The 22,630-nt window shown below is 38.2% G+C and overlaps 1 protein-coding gene across 9 annotated transcripts in view; it reads right to left on the bottom strand.

The window, feature by feature from the left end:
- The window catches only part of SRPK2 (SRSF protein kinase 2), a 243,859-nt gene that overhangs the window by 130,889 nt on the left and 90,340 nt on the right, over nucleotides 1–22,630 (bottom strand). Inside the window, exon 3 of one of the 9 annotated variants that reach the window (XM_018047251.1) lies at nucleotides 12,509–12,572. The exons of 6 other annotated variants lie outside the window; for them this stretch is intronic. In XM_018047251.1, coding sequence (XP_017902740.1) covers nucleotides 12,509–12,572 — 64 coding nt within the window. Of the gene's footprint in view, nucleotides 1–11,915; nucleotides 11,948–12,508; nucleotides 12,781–22,630 lie in introns of those variants that run through there. 2 more of the 9 variants (XM_013963257.2, XM_018047255.1) reach the window with 2 other exon arrangements.

Here is a 22,630-nt window from a genome sequence, read left to right as displayed (position 1 = left end):
CAATTTGAGTTCAAGTAAAGGAAATAAATTCTTTTACCCATACACTGTAATATTGTAAGGATAAAAAGCAAAATAACAAGAAAATGGAAAGGGATAGAGCAGAGGTCAGGAAAGAAAAATAACAAAGATAATAATACTCTTTTCTAAATGGAAAAAGAAAGGTTAAGACAACAGAATTCATTGGCATTTCCATCTGAAAATATTATTCAGTGGTTATAAATTTTAAGCTAAAATTTAAAAAATTTTACAATTTATCCTTTAGTCATGAGAGCAACTTATCAAATGCTCAGTAAGGCATAACCACATTATAGAACCTTCCACCACTAGGCCTGGCTTAGTGTATTTTAGATAAATTATAGAAGTGAAGTTTTACATATACACCATACAAAGACTTCTGTCACAAACTGTTGACAGAAAATTTTGAGGCAAACATTTTATATTTTAATATTTCATATTCATGATTATTGGGTATCCTGCAATCATGATCAACTATATATAACATAGAAAAAATACTTAAGGTCCAACAGGCAAACTATCTGTCTTTAGAGCATATCTACCCATCCAAACAAATACGGAATCACCTCCTTTTACAGCCTTGAAGAAAAATGTATTTCACAGCCTTTAAAAAAAAGCAGAGTGTGAGTATGCTTTTATTTTTTTAGGTTATTTATTTATTAAGAAATTTTAAAAGCTGAGGTATAGTCGATTCAGTTACATATATATTTATACATAAACATATATATACTTTTATATACATATATATATATACCTTAGATGCTTTTTCAGTTTCTCTGCCTTTATAATGTATTGCAAGATATTGAATATAGTTTCCTGTGCTATACAGTAGGACTTCATTGCTTATTTTATTTTTTATTTAATTATTTTAATTGGAGGATAATTACAACATTGTGATGGTTTTTGCCATATGTCGACATGAATCAGCCATGGGTACACATGCGTGATTGTGCTTTAAACAAAAAAATTATTTATTCGGCTGCACTGAGTCTTAGTTATAGCATCTAGTTCCCTGAGTGTGTGTGTGCTAGGTCACTTCAGTCATGTCCGACTCTTTGCAACCCGATAGACTATAGCCCTCCAGGCTCCTCTGTCCATGGAATTCTCCAGGCAAGAATACTGGAGTGGGCTACCATTTCCTACTCCACTAGTTCCCTGACCAGGGATCAAACTAGGGCCCCTGAATTGGGAGTGCAAATTCTTAGCCACTGGACCACCAGGAAGTCCTGACTGCCTCTGTTGGTAATCCTCCCAGCATCAAGGAATTCATCTGCCCTCTCTCACTCAAATGGAAAACACTGCTATAATTTTTTTACCCATTTCCAGAACAAATGAATTATCAACTCTACAGGACATGCTACAACCTTCAAGCCTAGAAGATAAAATGTATTTCTTTTAACCTCCTTAAAAGACCTTACTTTTAGCCTTATGGAGCATGTACCTGTTCTCAACATGGGCAGAACACCTCTGTTACTGAAACTTTTCCATGATTCTTGTAAACTATAGCATAAAAGTCAAAACCCTTACTGCTACATAGAAGAGTCCTTTCCATCAGGGTACAACATCTCTCTCTCACCTACTTTCCCATCCTTTCTTCTACCTCATTCCAAGCCATGTGCAATTATTTAGAGCTCTCAGATGGTCCCACACATTTCATCTCACTCTGACTTCTCCTACGCTACTTCTAGGCTAACCTAAGGATTTGGACTCCTGTTGTACAAAGCATACTCCTTACCCTTACTCCTCCCAAAAGATTCAAATTCCACCAATAAAACTGCATTTTGTCAAAGGGAAGATCTTGAATGAAAAGATGATTAAATTTTGCAATTGTCAGTGAAGACTTACTGCATATCCACAAGGCCCTGGTTTAACAAGGAAGGTTAGAGAATCTTAATTCCTTTACATTTTTTTAAAAACTAAAAAGAGAAAAACCAACCATCTGTGTTGAAGGTTATCTGTCTGGAGCGAGAAGCTTGGATCATTTAACTTCCTGAAATCTCTGACAAAGTTAAGATTCATTAGCATGAATACTAAGTACACTCAAGGAATTTAATAAATGCCTAAGTTTTTTGGGGGGGCTCCAAAATCACTGCAGATGGTGACTGCAGCCATGAAATTAGAAGACGCTTACTCCTTGGAAGAAAAGTTATGACCAATCTAGATAGCATATTCAAAAGCAGAGACATTACTTTGCCAACAAAGGTCCGCCTCATCAAGGCTATGGTTTTTCCAGTGGTCATGTATGGATGTGAGAGTTGGACTGTGAAGAAGGCTGAGCGCCGAAAAATTGATGCTTTTGAACTGAGATGGTGGAGAAGATTCTTGAGAGTCCCTTGAACTGCAAGGAGATCCAACCAGTCCATTCTAGAGATCAGCCCTGGGATTTCTTTGGAAGGAATGATGCTGAAGCTGAAACTCCAGTACTTTGGCCACCTCACGAGAAGAGTTGACTCATTGGAAAAGACTCTGATGCTGGGAGGGATTGGGGGCAGGAGGAGAAGGGGACGACCGAGGATGAGATGGCTGGATGGCATCACTGACTCGATGGACGTGAGTTTGAGTGAACTCCGCGAGTTGGTGATGGACAGGGAGGCCTGGCATGCTGTGATTCACGGCATCGCAAAGAGTCGGACATGACTGAGCGACTGAACTGAACTGAAGTGAATACAACAATCTACTGTGTCTTGTATCTTGTTAAAGTTGATCGTACAGACTTCACTATCACTTACAAACACCTGAAGAAACACCAAAGGTACCACAACAATATTTGACTTTACTAGAAGGAAGAGACAAAGAGCAAAGAGACTAGTAAGTCAACACTGCCTAGGATATGGCCTAAAGTCATCTATAAAACACTCAGAAAGAGACTAATACATAAATCCCAAATGAGGGTATAAGCAAAAAAGTTTGTCATAAGAAAAACTGCATATGTTAAGTGTAAAATATTAATTCCTAAATAATTTGTCAGTATGACACTGGTTTTTCTTGTTGGTGATGTTATTAATATTAACATATATCTGCTTGAATTTTATAGACATACATTATGCTGAAACAAAAGTTAGCCTTAAAAACATTAATAATAATAATGGAACTTTAATGATAAAAGCATAGCACTTTGTTTTCTTTTTAATCTGAATATTCTAAAATGAGTAAGTGTATCTTCTGAGATACGTGGGAAAGATTGTTAGACAATAATAATAATTAAGGCTTGATTCTCCTGTATAAATTAGTATATTTTTCTTTATAGGTAATAAGAGCAATGTTACATTTTTTCCTTTAGTTTGCCTGTTAGAAAACATAAGGCCAAGTCTGTTAGTCACCTTCCCCAGAAGTTGCACAGCAAAACACCACATATCTGTGTGTGTATCTGAATTTCCTCCCTCGTAACTTTCTACCCTGACATGTATTTTCTCTGACCCTTTTCTATTGCACTGTAGGTATTCTGCATGCGTGCGTGCTAAGTTGCTTCAGTTGTGGCCGACTCTGCGACCCTATGGACTGTCACATGCCAGGAGTCCTCTGGGACCCTCTGTTCATGGGATTCTCCAGGCAAGAATACTGGAGTAGGTTGCCTTTTCCTCCTCCAGAGGATCTTCCCAATCCAGGGATCAAACACCCTTCTGTCTAACTAACTTTAAAATGCTTTTTGTGGGGAGAGATGGAAGCAAAGAGGAAAAAGGAAGAAAGGATGAAGCGGCAGTCATTCGAACAGAACACTGTTCTACCTCTGTAATTTTCAGATGACTTATTATAGTTTAAGTTCCATCTGAGAAATGCATCTCTTCAGGAGGTCATTTTCTACTCTATATCAGTTGATATCTCATGGAATTTGAGTTATCTTATTAGTATGTGGTTATTGGACGGGAGGTCATCAGTATTTCTGTGTATTTGAAATGTCAAGAAAACCTACAAATACATGCCTTAACAAGACAATTGTTTGACTCATATTCTATAGATAATGCTTTGTACTCATATGATTTAGTACTCATATGATTCCTTGAAAATAAATCTGCACAGGTCTGTGGCTCACAAATTGTAAATCCATGTGCTACAGTACAGTAGAAAAAATGTTTACCATGAACTGAATTTAGAAAACAGATACTCTTTCTTAAAAAAAAAAAAAAAAAAGACTGGTACAAGTTTCTGCTTTGTTTTGTTTTCTAATCCGCACTCTCAATTAAAATAAGAGACACTTTACATGGAAACCAAATTTTCAACTTTTCCTGAAAATCACAGAAACTCACACAACTTGGTCTGTATTTCAGCATGGCAGCAATCAGCAACAGCTGATCAGTGCCATCTCTTTAGATAGGGTTGTGGTTGCCAATTTGTTAAAGTCCCCACCAGGCCTTCATAGCTCCTTTACAGTGGCCTTCAGTAGACAATTGTGTTTGCAACCCTTCACCACAGCTATAGTCTAACTATGCATTCCTCAAAAATGCAACTATTGGTTATTTATAATCCTTTCAAAGAGTGCTAATGGCCTCCCACCACAGAGTCATTCATGATGCAGTAACTCAGCAGTGCACATCCACCAACCAGGGTATGTCAGGGGTAAGCCACCCACCAAAATCTCTTCTGCTTCTGTGCTGCCATTGCTGCTCCCTGGTCTCCCAATAGCTGACTGGCTAGCACATGGCAGCTGCTGATACATGTTGGCTGGAGGACCCGATGATGATGATGATGATGTTGTTCAGTTGCTCAGTCGTGTCCAACTGTGACCCCATGGACTGCAGCACCTCAGGCTTCCGTGTTCTTCAACATCTCCTGGAGTTTGCTCAAACTCATGCTCATTGAGTCGATGATGCCACCTAACCATCTCATCCTCTGTTGCCCCCTTCTCCTCCTGCCCTCAGTCGTTCCCAGCGTCAGGTTCTTTTCCAAGAACTGAGAATGGATGCATGACAAATGTAATCTATACCAAAGTTAGTCTTAATTTCTTCTAACTAGTGGCACATTAATTTCTGCCTCAAAGGGATCTACAATATGATTGCTCAGAATTACTTCTTTTCTTTTAATTGCCATTGCAGCTCACATTAGTTAAAAACTTCCCTGAACTACCATTTCGGGGGAGGGGTTCCCAAAGTGAAGAGGAAGTGCCACTGCTGGTACATAAAATGATCTGAGATGATACTTTGGACTAGGTATTGAATCACATACTGAGAAAATGACCCCTCTCCCAAGGTTCTTTAAATTTATCAGAATATATCAAAGAGCAAGCCTCACTTTGGTACTCACACATATTTAAGCTCTTTTATGACACCGGCCAATTTAATTTCCCTTGTAAACAGAAAGAGCATATGGCTCAGGCCTGAAGGCTTTATCAGACAACAGAATCTAGACAGAATTTAATAGCAATTGTTTTTAAAGGCAATTGATACTGGTTCTCCCATTCTGGGAGGGGTACAAAGATTCCCTTTTAAAGAAAATTAGCATTTTAAAAGGATTATAAAATTTTATGTTTTCATGTTATGTATTTTATCAACGTAAACCATTAAAAAAGCAAAAAACAAGATGTTAACAGCAGAAGGTGAAGTGTAAACCATGAAAAAAAGCACCAAGATGATATTTGAAATACTAACATTTGGAAATAAAAGGCTATATGGCTTGATGGTACCAGTTCAGAACCAAGATGGAACATGTCCAGATTTACTTTAATTTCTATTTTGCATTAAACAAATGTAAATATATATAATAATAAACTATTTTTTTGGTGATAGGAAAAAGCTAAGATTTGTAATCCTGACATTAAGAGTTAAATTAGCTTAGGGCAAGGAAACCCATTCCAGTATTCTTGCCTGGAGAATCCCATGGATAGAGAAGCCTGCCGGGTTACAGTCCATGAGGTTGCAAAGAGTTGGACATGACTGAAGCAACTTAACACACACATATACTTGATCATATGATTTATATATATATATATATATATATATAAAATTGACTTAACCTATGCCAATACCATAGAAATCGGTATCTCCCTACACCAAAAAAAAAAAAAAAACACCTTTGCACAAAGTTCATAATTTATAAGCTGAAAATGATGACATAAAAAATATTTTGTGATGAGAGCACTTCTGCATTTGAGATCATAAGCTGGGGCTAATAGTAAGTAAACCAGTAAGTAAATCAAATGTCGCTGATACTCCCAGTTGACAAATAGCATCTGTGACAAATGCTACAAAGGAAAGATGCATGGTTCTGTAATGGCTTATAATAGGCATAATTTGACCGAGACAGGGCTTCCTTGAGATGAGATGGTTAGGAGGTGCAAAATCGCAAGGCAGGAGGAACATGCCCAGAGGGGAGGAGTCTGAGGCTAGGCTGAAGAGTACCAGTGCTCAATGGCCCAGGTATGGCGTTCACCTTTAGGCCAAGAACAACAGGAAGACAGAAGAGTCTGTAAAGTGGAGTTACCTATCTGAGAAGATCTGCATTCTGGAAGGTTTGAAATGGCTGTAATATGGCAACCCTCTCAAGAGGCATCAGAATACAGAATCAAAGTTTAAATAGGTAAAAATGAACAAAATAATTTAGGAACAATTACACTTAGACCAAAACATATTTAAAAAGTCATAATTTCTTCATCAGACCTCTGGGGCCTACCTCCATCAAGGGTTTTAAAGTAGCAAGGACTAGAACTCTAGGGAGGGGTTCTCGGGGCCGGGGTGGCTGAGTGTCAACAACTGCGGGGCTCTGCTCACTTTCCTGCTTCCCTGTTCATAGTTTTCTTTTTTTATGTTTTGCATGAAAGGTTTCACATAAGGTTCAGCTGAAGGAATAATTTTGTTACTAAAACCAAATCTGAAAACTGATGTTAATACCTATGGGGACACCCAGGTAAAAGACTAGAAGTCATGAGTGGGAGAGCAGTACCTCAGATTGCTATATCCTCTGGTTCTTGTTTGGTCTAAACTTCTCATTCTGATCTTCTTCCTAAGTATCTTTGCTGGTGGTTTAGCCGCTCAGTCGTGTCTCACTCTGTGCGACTCCATGGACTGTAGTCCACCAGGTTCCTCTATCAGTGGGATTTTCCAGGCAAGAATACTGGAGTGGGTGGCCATTTTCTTCTCCAGGGAATCTTCCCAACCCAGGAGTCAAACCCAGGTCTCCTGCCTTACAGTCAGATTCTTTACCAACTGAGCCACCTTAGGAACTCAGAAATAGTCCCTTATCTGATTGTAGTCCTCTTCAAAAAGGTTCAAACTCTAGGTCACCCTGGCACATCCACCAGAATGCTAAAAGAAATAGGAAGCAAGGAGAGAAAGGGAAAGGGAAGGGAAGGAAAGGGAAGAGAGAAAGAATATACAGAAGCCAGCTGGCAAAGACCTGGAGCACAGCTGGTGGGAGTGCAGATTGGCACATTTGCTTCGGAAAGTTGGCAATATCCACCAAAGCTCAGCAACTGCACTCCTAGGAATACACGCAACAGAAATGCTATGCAAAGGTTCATTCACCAAAAGACATGTATACAAATGCTCACAGCAGCACTACTTCTAATAACTATCAGCTGCAAACATTCCACAAGCTCATCAATAGTAGAACAGATTATTTATCTACTGTTAGGTATATTCATATCTTAAATACTGTACAGCAATGAGACTGCATCAATTACAACTACACGGGAAAACACATATGACTCTCACATAGGTAACACTGGGAGAAGACAGACCAAAAGAGTATGCAGTGTGTGTGTGTGTATACTCAAAAAGAGATGAAACAACTGACTAGTCATGTACAGAAACAATTTCAACTTCTATCTTAATACGAAAGCCCAAAATTAATCACAGACTTTAATATTAAGAGCCGAAAATTTCTATATGCAAACCTAGAAGAAAACCTTAGTGACGATGGACTTGATCAAGATTTAGATACAACACATAAACTACACAAAAAAGAAAAAAATCAAACTGAATTTTATAATGATCTATGATCTACACACTTTCCCATATACAACTACAATTTAAATACTACTAAATAATAAATAAAAGCAGAAGAAAGCATAAAGACAGAATAGACAAAAGACAACCCAGAAAGCCAGTTATCTCATCTCAACACTCAAGAAAAATGTCTCAAATGCTTCTATCCTGCAAATACAGACACAAAACCAAGAATGTCAGAGTGACAGGTGGGAAGGGGAAAAATAGTGATCATTGAGGCCCATCTACCCTTTGTATTGGAATGGGGAGGGGATAGGTTCAACGAAGAGAGAATCTTATAAAATTTGGCTCTCCTTCTCACAACTACTTCACCACAGCAACATGGAGAAAAATAAACTCAATATTAGAGCAAATAAAAGACCCCTTGATCCTGGATCATTTTCCACTGAACATCCTTTACTTTCTTCTCTCTTCATATGGTGAGATACTTATTTATTCTTTCCCTTCCGTTCTCCTGATTCTTCCAGACTTCTGTTTTTGCTTTCTGCAACCACGCATTATTATCATATGCCCTTTTTCTCTTCACTGAATAGGCTCCAAAGTAAGAAAAGGAACTAAAATATATACACAAAAATAGCACAGATTCGCAACTTCCCTGGTGGCCCAGTGCTTTAGACTCCACACTCCCAGTGCAGCAGGTACAGGTCCCATCCCTGGTCGGGGAATTAAGATCCCACATGCCACACAGCACAGGTTCTTTATGTATTTCGAATGCCCTTATATGAAGGGAGGGGCAATGCACCAATCTCCATCACCTCTTACCAACTCTTGTCTACATAAAATTGGTAGAATATAGGCCACAGCATAATTATTTTTATGATACTTTCACCCTCTCCCTTTCTCTCTTCTTTAAAAGGTAGCTAGCAATTTGCCATGAATGTGCTAGCTTTGTGGGATGCTAAAGATCTAGGATACTACTTATCTATTCCAATATAAAGACCCCTTTTGACAGCAAAAAAAGAAAAATAATAAGAAACACATGCACAACAAGAAATGGTCCTTTTAGTATCCATTTCCTGAATCCCCTGAAAAGGAAATGGATTTCCTACAAGGCACTGACACTCCTTTAATTTCTGAGTGACTGTGAACCTTATTAATCACATCATTCATTCACATTTTATAAAAGCAGATGTGGGCAACGCTTACGGCAAATGCAGATTCTCAGCTTCTCAAGCCCCTTATCTCTTACCTCCTCAACTCTTCCAGAATTCAGCCTAGATGGACTGGAGATCACAGCTCTCAGCACTCTGGGCTCAACTCTTCCGTATTAAGTATGGTCTGAATTTGTTCATGAGCCCACTGAAGCAGCAGTAAAAGAGTTTGAAAAAACTTGTAGTAGAGCAAAGTGCTTTCTGTTCACTCAGGACCTTTCTGCGAATGATTTATCAGAGTCCTTCCAACAGCACCCCACTCCCTCACACACACTTTCCCCTCACTTGGAACTAGTATCTGAAAATGTTTAATAAACGATCATCTACAAATGTTGAATAAATGATCATTATATTTTTTCCTAGGTATTATCATTATTACCATCCTCTTCTTCCCCACCAACTGTAACCCCATAAATTTCCACTTCCCTGGAGTGTTCTAGCTAGGAAAAGGCAAGAAGCAGCAAATATCTGAAAACTTAATTTTTGCATCAAATAAATACACATGGCTTTTTTAAAAAACAGTAAGTAGCAGTAGATGAAGAAGTAAAATTGTGCCTGACCCTTGTCTCTATCATATTTAAGCTGAATACAATTCATCTGTTCAACAGTAGCTCCATTAGAAGAAAAATACTCAGTGTAAGGTTTATTCCTAAAATCTGGGGAAGGGCACTCTTGCCACATGTGTGTTCCTTTTAACTGGCAATAATTAGGATCATTTGGTTTTTTATTCATTCAATAGTGTTCTCCATCCTTAAATTTTAAAATAGGTAAGCTAACATTTTTTCTCTTTCTCCAACATATAAAACCAAAAAATAAATTGTAACTTTTGTCACCCAACTCGTTTTTGTCCTATGAGTCAGCCATTCTGAAAAGAAGTGCTCCACACCTCCCCAGCCAAATGACATTGGATGGATCCCCCTCATTCTGTTTAAGGTGTTACAAAGAAATAAATAAATTTCAAGGTGTATTGAGATCTGTTAAGATTATTAGGAACATCACATCACTGTTTGTGTTTTGTACTTAAAAACATCATTCCTCCACTTGATTCTCCCAAACATTCAAAGAGCATGCTACACTGCAAACAGTAAAGAAAATCAATCGTAACAAAAGATAACTCTCTTTAAAGAAAACCAAGGTTTCTTCATTCTTTTTTTAACCAATAAATACATGGAAATACTGACCAGAGGTAAATTCCAAGTATCTTTAAGACTCATGCCATGCTTCAAATAACTAATTTAAAATAAAAGTCAAAAATGTTAAAAATTCAGGTGATTAGAGAACAAGGAATTGCAGAGTGTAGTGGCAATGTTACAGGATACTATATTAAATTTGTAGGCCGAATATAGTATAATTAGGCCATAATTTTTTTAAAACTTCAGATTCTTGGTTTTCAAATTCTTCCAGATAAATTAAAAAAAAAAAAAAAAATGACTATTTGTCATTGTATAACTTTTTAAATGGGGGGGGGAAGAGTAATTTCTATTTTTAATATGCCTACATTAGTAAAACAACTTCTATGTTGGCAAAGTTTTGGCTGATCCATAAACTACATTAATATCCATTAGGTCAGCATATCACAATTGCTAAATATATGTGTGAACAATCCCCAAAAAAATAATAAAGCAAGCAAGCTCTGGTAAAAATGTGTATAAAGTTGTCATAAGCACAGTGGCTGGTTTCTAAACTTTAAAATCATGTCCGCATTCATCCTCCCTTTCATCAGATTTAACCACAAGACCTTAGGTGAGACAGTAAAATAAATAAATGTCTTTACCAAAATATTTTAGAATATTTCCTTATAAGAGTATATTTTAACCATAAACGCCTCACCCATTCCAAACTTGTTTCTTGGTAAAACTCATCCATTCTGTTCAACCTTCAATTTCTCAATAGAGAAAACATGATACTCAAAAAGCCAACATAATTACTGTTGTCATGCCATTAAGAATGCTCTTCCTAGTAACAAAACTCTAACATTACAGTTGGCACCCAATCCGATCACTATTTACACCACCATCCTCTCCTCTTCCCATCACCACCATTTTACTGGCAGAATATTCACAAGGCTGAAGATTATTTTTTATCTCAGCAAAAAAGAACGCTTAAAATGGGATAGCTAGGCATAAACGAGAAGTTAGAAGCTACATAAAAATAAACACAAATGTGTCTAAAATTTTCTATTTTCAACCTCTAAAGAAAGCAGTAATATCTTCCTTATTTATAATTCCCTAAATTAAAGCCAGAGGCCTTTCACCCAATTATACTAATAAATCAATTTAATGTCATCATTTTGCCATCAGATCATGTCCTCCATACACTAGTGTACTATAATTAAATTCATTTTACCATGCTGGGTTCTTCACCTATTTTCTTTCTGGTGTTTTTCCTACATCATTCTTTAACTATCAAATTATTTCTCCATAATATCTTCCTAAATATTAAATGTGAACAAAAAGACAACCCTGAAGAGTAACCAGGAAAGAGATAAATCAACACATCTTAAATATAAAAATATCAACATCAGGTATAAACTATTAGGTAACCAACAGAAAAGTAAGTACCAATTGTATACCCAAGAACTTCAATTTAAAATACATGTAGTATAAACCATTTTGGTAAACAGAAGTGAACACACATTTACATATAAAAATAGGCAACTACAGTCTCATTTCTGACCTGAGAGAAACGTATCTTAATTCTATTTATTAAGTTAAACAGACATTTTGTGGAAATATCTCCTTACAGGTATAATCATTTGATTGACAGATAAAACAATCGCTTTAAAAATACTTCTGAGTCATTTTGTCCTTACCTGCAGGCATGAACCATTACTGCATGCAGTGACTGTTCCATTTCCTAGCACAGACTTGAAGAAGCATCGTATCTCTCTTTCAGAATGTGACTAATATGTGGGTTTGCAATTCCTAAGCTATTTACAAATGGCACTCCCTTTCCACACAAGAAAATATTTATTACAACCAAAAGCTAAGTATTTTTAACCTATACCTTACAAATAATATTGGAAATTTTGTGTAGCAAAATTTCCTCAAAATATAGGAAGAAAATCTAGCACTATTTCCTTAAAGAAAGCAAGATTTTTATTTTCTAGCCAAGTAAATTATTTTTTAAAGCCTTCAACAGCTGTCACACATAAGCCAGCGGTCTGCTGTGTTATGGTGTGCATGCTGCAGCTGATTAGGCTTCACTATTTGAAAAAAAAAAAAATCAATTACCCCTTTTGTAAAAGCAGAACAGCTTACCCAAATACACATCTTCAAAACAGCACAATGACCGGCATGCAGTACAATACGTTATGTAGCAAACTTGACAAGAAAACAATATGCCCTGATTTGTTTCTTAGCAATGCTACACCATTAATTGTTCATGCAAGGGATGTAGCTGTACCTTTCTGAAGAGGACGACTTCTCAGAGTTAACTGACATCAGCAGCTCAATCTTCTGCTTGATTTCTGGAAAAATCAGAAAATATTCACAACCAAGATTGCCTGCCCTTGCTTTCAAGCCTTATATCAAGAGATTTTTCTTCTCTAATCCCTTTTGTTCAGAATGAGGCCACAAGATTCGCAGTACTTCTGTCAGGACTGGGATTCAATGGTGCTATAAAGGGAAAAAGCTCCAGAGGCATCAGGCCTTGCTAAACTATGCACATGACTGTTTATGAAAGCAGGAAGTACCATTTCTGCCAAGCAGAGGGGTGTTTTCTTTTTTAAGGTAGAACTAGCATGGCTCTCCAAGATGATTTTAAATGCGGCAAATTAAAATACAAACTAAAAATGCTAACAACTGGATTCAATTTACTAGATAATTTGAGAAGCTGGGATAATAAAATTACAGACTGTAATGAACAGACAGGCAACCCTTGGCTACTTCTATTTCACCAGCCCTGAAAAATATGGCTCAGTGAATCATTTTTGTCACTTAAGAATGAAATATTAAACCAGAACCCAAATTTTTAGATTAAAAATATTTTAATCTTTGTTAAAATTTATTGATTGTCTTTTAATTAAAGATACATTTAGTACCTACTGCCTAACTCCTTTAGAAAAACACTTCTGTTTTACACCTTAATTTCCCCTCCTCCTTTGCAGTACAGCACAAGTGAACAGCAACACCCAGTTACCGAGCAGATAATATACTTGTCCTTTTAGGAGAGGACTGACAATGCTATCTGCAACAGAAATGTAAGCACCAATTCTATTTAATTAAAAGATCATTGCTCATACTGATTTGGAAAAACAGATCACAGACTAAACGGGAAACTGAGATAAAAATAAAAGAGGAAAAAGGGGGAAAACCTAACACATTTCCTTTAAAATACTAACCACTAACCCAAGAACATAATTTTATGTGAAGAAAAATTGACATGGTCCTATTACCCAGACTATTTCATATATATAATGCTGATTTCCTATTTGTAAATGTTTTCCTATTCAAAATCTTAAAAATTCACATATCAAACATAAAACACAGTGCCACTGAAATCTACAGGCAGTCATGAAATTTCAAAGTAGACTTCAATAGTTTTCAGATTTGTTTAAAGGGTAAACCGATTTTTTTCTTTTTAAGAATCTTAATTCTAGAAGTACAAGGAATATGAGATGTAAAGGAAAAAGGAAAATAAATTGTTGCATAAAATACAATGGATTTGTACAAAAATACCCTCTCAATGCTGCTAAAATAGTTTTTCCAAACTGGAGCTAACAGCTTCATCCAATGGACATTATAAAGCTGGCATGAATATCTGATGAGAGCATAAATTCTACCACAGGCTACAGCCAAACTGCCGCTGGGGAGAGCACACAGCACAGCAGCAAAACTGAAGATGATGATAACGAAACTTACCTTGAGGATTCTTACGTGGATTACAGAGCCTGGCACCTGGTGCCATAGTGAACGCTCAGTAACGCCCCGTTTAAAAAGACATTTAAGACTCAGGCTCCAGGCTCCACCGCCAAGCAGCCCTGGATCTGAAAGCGGACTCCTCCATCATTTTTAATAGCGATACGACCTTGGGGAAATTACTTAAAACTCTCTAAGCCTCTATCTCCTCTCCTATAAAATGGGGATAATAATTCTATGTGAAGCGTTATTGTGAGGATTTAATGACAAAGCTCATGAAAGGCAAACAGTGCTGTGCTCAGCACAAAGTAATAAGCCGTTTCTGCCTATTGCCATTTACTAGGCAGTGCCCAGAAAAGGATGGGATCCTAAGTAAATATTTGCCGAATAACATAACGAGGTAGACTAGGTCTGTCCCACTTTAAAGAGCTTTTCTATAATTTTAATCCACCTTCTCTTTCTCACTGGCAACCACAATATACATCTATCACTGCAGTACTATTATATGTGGAAATTAAATTTTAATCTGTATCTCTGCCTTCCTATGTATCTAGAGAATTATTCTCAGTTTACCAACTAGCCACTTTAGGAATGAGGTGACACTTGCATTTTTTGTTGTAGCAGTTTTTCATTCCACAAAGACAGAAGGTTCACACTTCTGTGCACTTAAGCTCAAAATCTCCAAGATTAAACTGCATAACTCTAATGAAGTACACCCCCATCTGACACATATATTAGAAAAGTCAAAGCTCTAAACCAGTTTCTGGCTGGTGATTTTGGAAGCTACAAATCAAAAAAGTTTAAAATAATTCATGAGAAGGCTTCCAAAATGATTTTCACATTTTCTTCAAACCTTCAGATTTGTTTATAGCTCCAGAAGGGCTGAAAGGTTCCGGAATGTTCACAAATACCATGATAACATTGTATCCACTGAGAGCCACACATTCCATCAACACTCCTATCTAATCCTTATCAATACCATTCTTGGGTCTGACTACTCCCTATGTTCATTCCACCACAATAGCCAACACGGTCCTGGGGGCTTTGATGCTCAAGTTAATACGATTTCAAATACTCTTGGCTAAGTCCCATGGCCTTTGGCCTCCCCAAGTGTCCTGAACCCCTGATCACCTGAGTCATCTACCACCATGACCACACACAGGACACGTCCTCACATGTACTGCAGATCTGTCCCCCAAATTAGTCGTTTTTCTATATTCATACCGGATATTTCACAGTGTCCAAGACCCTACACTTTATTTTTCTGCAATTAATTCTACCAATCTCTTCCTTCACAAACTTTCCTCGCACTAAAAATTTTAAATTGTCATCCTGTTTTCTCTAATATGTTTTCTAATTTCATTCTTGCACATACATCTTCGACTCCTTCTAGAATTTACTTCGGTTTATGAATTGACATAGAGATCTGGTCTGTTTTTATAAGTTCACATTTTGAAACCTTACACCCAGCCCATCCCCTCAATTTTAAATTACTCTCTTTTCCATCCCTCCTTGGTACTTCCACAGCAGCAGTTTTACAACCTTGCAAATACATATTTATTCAACCATCCACAATCTCCATTTATATATTCAGGCCAGTGAGTACAAAGAAGGCCCACATTTGCTTATTTCACAAAGAATTAAGCAAGTAGTACCTGGAAGTGTGAATAAATTATTTAAAATTATAATTAAGTTGATTTTTTTTAAGTCATAACTTTGTTTTAATTTCTAAGCAACATTATAGAACAATGCAAGCTTTGTTTTCAGTGCTTTTGGGTTCTTATGATTCTCCCCTGGGTTCTTTGCTGGATCGTGTTTTCACCTGGACCTTAAATGGTGGTGATTCCACTCACTGACTCTTCTATCTACACCCCTGACATCCATGACACGGATAACCATCAAGGCACTGATGATGACCAGATCTGAATTTCTAGCCCAATACTCTCTCCTGCACCCTAGAACAATGTATCTTTCCAGGCCTACTTGGCATTTTCACATGGATGATCCCCAGTTTGCCATGAGTGCAATCTCTACAACCAACCTCACTGGGAATTCGCAGGTGGTCCAGTGGTTAGGAATCAGACTTTCACTGCCAGGGCCTGGGCTCAATTCAGTCAACGAACTAGTACCCCACAAGCCATGCAGTACAGCCAGCAACAACAACAACAAAACAAATCTAACTTAACCAGCCTAATGTGTCCTGTCACAGTCTTTATCTCAGTGAGCAGCAACGCCACTGCCCCACTAAGACAGACACTTTTGAGGGATCCCAGACTAGCACCTGTTTCATTTGGAATGAGGGATCCCAGACTAGCACCTGTGTTTCATTTGGAATATCACTGCCACCATTCTCCTTACATATATTATATACATATATATTATATATATATATATATATATATATATATATATATAAAATGCTCCAGAATATTGATCTCTAGCCTGTGATTCTCCAAAGACCATGTTTTCTCATACCATCAAGTCTGTTATGCACTTTCCTCTCCCTAGAATGCCACTATCCACTCCGTTAAACACCCAACTCACTCTTTCTTCCTTTCTTTAGCCATGCTGCAGAGGATATGAGATCTTAGTTCCCCAACCAGGGATTGAACCTTCGCCCTCTGCAGTGGAAGTTCAGTCTTAAACACTGAACCACCAGCGAAGCCCCTCAACTCACTTTTCTCATCTCAGCCCAAACGTTACCTCTTCCCTGACATCTTCCCAGACAAAATACAGTTTGTCTCCTCTGCCCCTCTACAAATCACACATACCTGCATTACAGAACTACTAAAATATATAGTGTCACTCGCTATGAGACCACAGCTTCCTTAGAGATAAAGACCTGAATTTTCACTTCAATTCACACTTACTTGTTGACACTCATACTATTCTTAAGCTGTTCTACTCAAGTTAAAGTTACAATATAGTTAATTTCCTAGTTCTTAAATAAATATTTCTAGATAAAATTACTCTGAGATTCCAGCAACTAGAATTTAGTAGAGCTAGGAGAGTCTGCAGAGATGATCACACTACTGAATCACAGAAGTCTACAAAGAAGAATCTGAGGAGTGAAAAGAGAAACAACTGGTAACGATAACATTCCTCATCTTCTCCAAAGGATTACTGTCTCTGAGACCTACCACTGATTTCCAAGGACCTAGCAACCGAAGCAGAATATTCCAACCTTCTTCTAAATCAACTTCTTAAATGTGATTTTTTCATGTGTGTGTGTGTGCTAACTCACTTTGGTCATATCTGACTCTGCCACCCCATGGACTGTAGCCCGCCAGGCTCCTCTGTCCCTGGGATTCTCCAGGCAAGAATACTGGAATGGGTTGCCTTGCCCTCCTCCAGGGGATCTTCCCCACCCAGGGATCAAACCTACCCACGTCTCTTACATCTCCTGCACTGCAGGTGAATTCTTAACCACTGAGCCGTTAGGGGAGACAATTTTCTCATACATCCAATAAATTAAAATCATCACGGTTAATCAACTTTCCTGAGTAAAACTGGTTGATCAGTGACATCATACTCTTCTTATTCATGACTAAATATATATAACAAAGAAGAAAAATCAATTCACTGAGACTCTGCCCACTCATTCTCTTCTATTCAACTTACAGACCTGCTTTATGATCTGTTTATTCTTATTACACTCACACTTTAAAACATACTCAAACTTCTTGTAAAGATGAACAGTTCAACTCTTCAGCTAATGGCCTACTATCTCTAATACTTCATTTTCCATTCAATACCATGAGTGTGAAGACTCATGGAACAATTAAGAGTCCAGAGACGAACCAATTCCTAAGATCGCTGACAAGGAATACTGGTGACTGATAAGTACTACTGAAACAAAGTACAGTAAAGGAGGTGCTTCAAAGACTCAGAGCCTAAGGGAAACAGGGCAGTCCTGAATCCACCTAGAATTTTAAGAGCAACAGCAGCATAAGAGTAACACGGGGTTGTAATGGAGATGATCCACTACCATGTCCTTTAAGATCACTCAACATCAAGCATGAGCTCAGACAGGACCCCTTACTCTTATGACATGGAAATTAAATGAGACATCGCAATTGGACAAACAGTTCTACCTAAACTCTACGGCCTTCATCCTTTTAACACAGGTATTATTCCAACAGATTTACTAAATTTCCTCTCACTTGTCAAGTTTGGAGACTTTCAGGCTATAAGAAACAGGTATGTGCTCAGGTTACTTCAGATGACAGGATAATACAGCAAGAATACATCTAGAAGATAAAAAAGCCTCAGCAGGTCTCAGAATCTTGTTCAGAAAAAAGGGCAGCTCTTGAAACCCAGTTACAGTACTAAATGTTCAAAGGGACTGTTTCCACCTTAAGGCTTCCCACTCTGGTGGTCAACACCTCTGACTCTAAAATTCTATTTCTCCTTCACTACCAATTAACTGCTTCTGCTCTTTACTTCACACATTTGCAGATTCTACTGCCTTGGGATGCACACTTAAAGCCTTCTCTTGGTGTCTCCAACTTAAGCGAGTATCTTTTGTTTAAGTCCACAAGAGGGCCTGCAGACACTTTTCTGGCTCAAGTGTCAGTCCCTGTACCACCTAAGACCAAGTGCTGAGGTCTCAACTGAAAATTCAGGAGACTGACACACAAGATACCCTTCTCAAAGGGGCCAGGAGTAAAGCAACCTCTCTGAGCCATCCAGGAAGGTCCATCAAGTATTAACTGCCCAACATCTGAAAGATCAGTCTAGCCTAAAAAGGAGTCCCTATTATTCCAGGCTTGTGATGAGAATGCACAAAAAAGCAAAAATTGTGCAAGCAAAAATAACCATTAGGGCTTCCCTGGTGGTCCAGTGGTTAACAATCTGCCTTGCAATGCAAGGGACACCAGTTCAATCCCTGGTCCAGGAGGATCGCATACGCCTGGAGTAACTAAGTCCATGTGCACCAGAAATACTGAGCCAAGCACTAGAGCTGGTGCGGTTCAACTATTGCGCCTGTGTGCCTAGAGTCCGTGCTATGCAGCAAGAGAAGCCCGAATGAGAAGCCTGCAACAAACAATGCGAGTACACCACAATGAAGACACACCACAGCCAAAAAGTGTGTGACTCTTTGCGACCCCATGGACTATATAGTCCATGGAATTCTCTAGGCCAGACTACTGGAGTGGGTAGCCTTTCCCTTCGCCAATAAGTCTTTTTTTAAAAACATATGTGTTTAGTTTGCTTTCTGAAAGTCTGCAACAAAGTATGCAATTTTAGACAAAATTGATGGACAATACAAAAAAAAAAGTTTGAACCTCAGGCAAATCCACTGACAAATGACAATATAAAGCGAGCTAAGAAGGTTAGTTATTGTTAGGAACAATCAAGGATAAGTTGATTCATTGGTGCTAAGTGTCTCAAGAATGATAATTATTTGACTATGAGAGACTACCAGGGGAAAATAATAATACTCTTAAATAGTCTGCAAAAATATCCAACATTACAATTCCATTATTACTTATAAGATACCCAGTCATTCATCACCAACTCCCTGGCGTTTACCCAAACTCATGTCCATTGAGTCAGTGATGCCATCCAACCATCTCATCCTCTGTCATCCTCTTTTCCTGCCCTCAATCTTTCCCAGCATCTGGGTCTTTTCAAATGAGTCAGCTCTTCACATCAGGTGGCCAAAGTATTGGCATTTCAGCTTCAGCATCAGTCCTTCCAATGAACACCCAAGACTGATCTCCTTTAGGATGGACTGGTTGGATCTCCCTGCTGTCTAAGGGACTATCAAGAGCCTTCTCCAACACCACAGTTCAAAAGCATCAGTTCTTCGGCACTCAGCGTTCTTTATAGTCCAACTCTCACATCCATACATGGCTACTGGAAAACCATAGCCTTGACTAGACAGACCTTTGTCGGCAAAGTAATGTCTCTGCTTTTTAATATGCTGTCTAGGTTTGGACACGACTAAGCAACTTTACTTTCACTTTTCACTTTCATGCACTGGAGAAGGAAATGGCAACCCACTCCAGTGTTCTTGCCTGGAGAATCCCAGGGATGGGGGAGCCTGGTGGGCTGCCATCTATGGGGTCACAGAGTCGGACACGACTGAAGTAACTTAGCAGCAGCAGCAGGTTGGTCATAACTTTCCTTCCAAGGAGTAAGTGTCTTTTAATTTCATGGCTGCAATCACCATCTGCAGTGATTTTGGAGCCCCAAAAAATAAAGTCAGCTACTGTTTCCCCATCTATTTGCCATGAAGTGATGGGACCGGATGCCATGATCTTGGTTTTCTGAATGTTGAGCTTTAAGCCAACTTCTTCACTCTCCTCTTTCACTTTGATCCAGAGGCTCTTTAGTTCTTCTTCACTTTCTGCCATAAGGGTGGCATCATCTGCATATCTGAGATTGTTGATATTTCTCCCGGCAATCTTGATTCCAGCTTGTGTTTCTTCCAGCCCAGCGTTTCTCATGATATACTCCGCATATAAGTTAAATAAGCAGGGTGGCAACATACAGCTTTGACATACTCCTTTTCCTATTTGGAACCAGTCTGTTGTTCCATGTCCAGTTCTAACTGTTGCTTCCTGACCTGCATACAGGTTTCTCAACAGGCAGGTCAGGTAGTCTGCTATTCCCATCTCTTTCAGAATTTTCTGCAGTTTATTGTGATCCACACAACCAAAGGCTTTGGCATAGTCAATAAAGCAGAAATAGATGTGTTTCTGGAACTCTTGCTTTTTCCATGATCCAGCGGATGTTGGCAATTTGATCTCAGGTTCCTCTGCCTTACACCCTGCTAGTAACAAAATCTATGGATGCTCAAGTCCCTTAGTTGGCCCTGAGTTTCATGGACTTGGAATCACCCTGAAGAATCACCCTGAATCAACTATATACTAAACATAAAATGAAAATGTTTATGCCAAAAACAATCAACACTTGACACAGTCTTCATTCTAAAACTCAGTACATATTTTCAACTATAACTTGAACTTTGATTAAATAATTGTACTTCTAAAATCTGATTTTATTTTTCAAGGTGAATTCTCCATTTCACTCTATTCCCTAAAAGTTAGGTTGTTGCTTATTTCTCTGGTGTCAAATTTTCTCCTGCTGTAATTCCAAAACAAGGTTACTTTATGATCCTGAATGTGGCACAATGCCAACCAACAACAATGTGTTCACTTCAAACGCTACAATGAGGTGAGGAGGGAGTATATGCGGGGGCAGGGAGGTGGGAAGGAATTAGAGGGGGCTGGAGGTGATTTCAGGCTGGTTAGGTTTCTGGTTTAAAACTTTCAAGGTAACTTCTGCTGCCACTTACAAGAAACTTCCCTTACTAAAGTAAATGTTTTTCCTTCCATCACTTTTAAAATTACTATTCTGAATACAATGTATAATCCCAAAGAAATACTACTTTAAAAGAAAAGATTTGTTTCTGATTTCCAAATCCTAGCAAGAAAAGTGGGTCACTCTCTAAAATTTGGATTCCCATTCTCACCTACCCCCTGGAAGCCATCAAACAAGAAGGCAGAGGGAAGAGACCAATGCTACTAGGACTATCTGAACCAGGTCAAGACCATCATAACACTTTGAGTACCGTTCATCACACAATATTTTTTTCTGTTGATTTGTTATTTTTACGTTGAGGTATTTCAGAAATACAAAACTATATTAAAGTGTGAAAACATGAATCTTTAAATAAATTCCTTATTCTGTGAGCCTCACCCCCTATTAGCAATGAAATGGAATGAAACTAATCCCTGAAAACTGTCCACTGTTTCTCACCACGGCAGAGTATCATTAATAATTAATCTAGCCACTAAACTCTTACCCTTGCTCTGTTGGGGAGACAGAAGAAGTAACACAAGTTCTTAGATAACTGAGATGTTTACACTCAGGATGAGATCTAATGCTCTATTCGCCATGATGCTAAGCTTTAAAGTTTTCTCTATTTTATAACATGCTTAGAAAATAATTATCAACTGTATATTATATGAATTTTAGAAATTATATCAGAATAGAACCCAGAAAAAAGGAAGTATTTTTACAATTCTAGGGCTTCCCTGATAGGTCAGTTGGTAAAGAATCCACCTGCAATGCAGGAACCCCGGTTTGATTCCTGGTTCGGGAAGATCCGCTGGAGAAGGGACAGGCTACCCACTCCAGCATTCTCGGGCTTCCTTTGTGGCTCAGATGGCAAAGAATCTGCTGCAATGAGGGAGACTTGGGTTCGATCCCTGGGTTGGGAAGATCCCCTGGAGAAGGGAATGACTACCCACTGGAGTATTCTGGCCTAGAGAATTCCATGGACCGTATAGTCCATGGGGTCACAAGAGACGGACATGACTGAACGACTTTCACTTTCATTTTTTATAATTCTAACTTAAAGATAGTTTTCCATACTAGATATTAATATACAACTGAAACTACTTGGTTCTCTAAAACTATGATTTAGAATGTCCTATATTAAGACAGTTTCATTTCACTCACAATTTTGGCACATAAAGAACTGTGGGTTCACCAAAGAAGCCAAGGTCCCCTTAACTTCTTATAAAAAAACAAATCACTCTCTCAAGAAGTGACAAGATTATCATGCAAGGCATATTGAAATGTGTAAGAAAACAAGCCATATCAAAAAATGTAAGTATAAGGAGTAATTAGTGTCCCTAACTCCTAACCAATT

The sequence above is a fragment of the Capra hircus genome, chromosome 4 (assembly GCF_001704415.2).
Source record: "Capra hircus breed San Clemente chromosome 4, ASM170441v1, whole genome shotgun sequence".
Classification (NCBI taxonomy): domain Eukaryota; kingdom Metazoa; phylum Chordata; class Mammalia; order Artiodactyla; family Bovidae; genus Capra; species Capra hircus.
The sequence above is the reverse complement of the archived record's forward strand: the minus strand, read 5'-3'. Positions and strand labels throughout refer to the sequence as shown.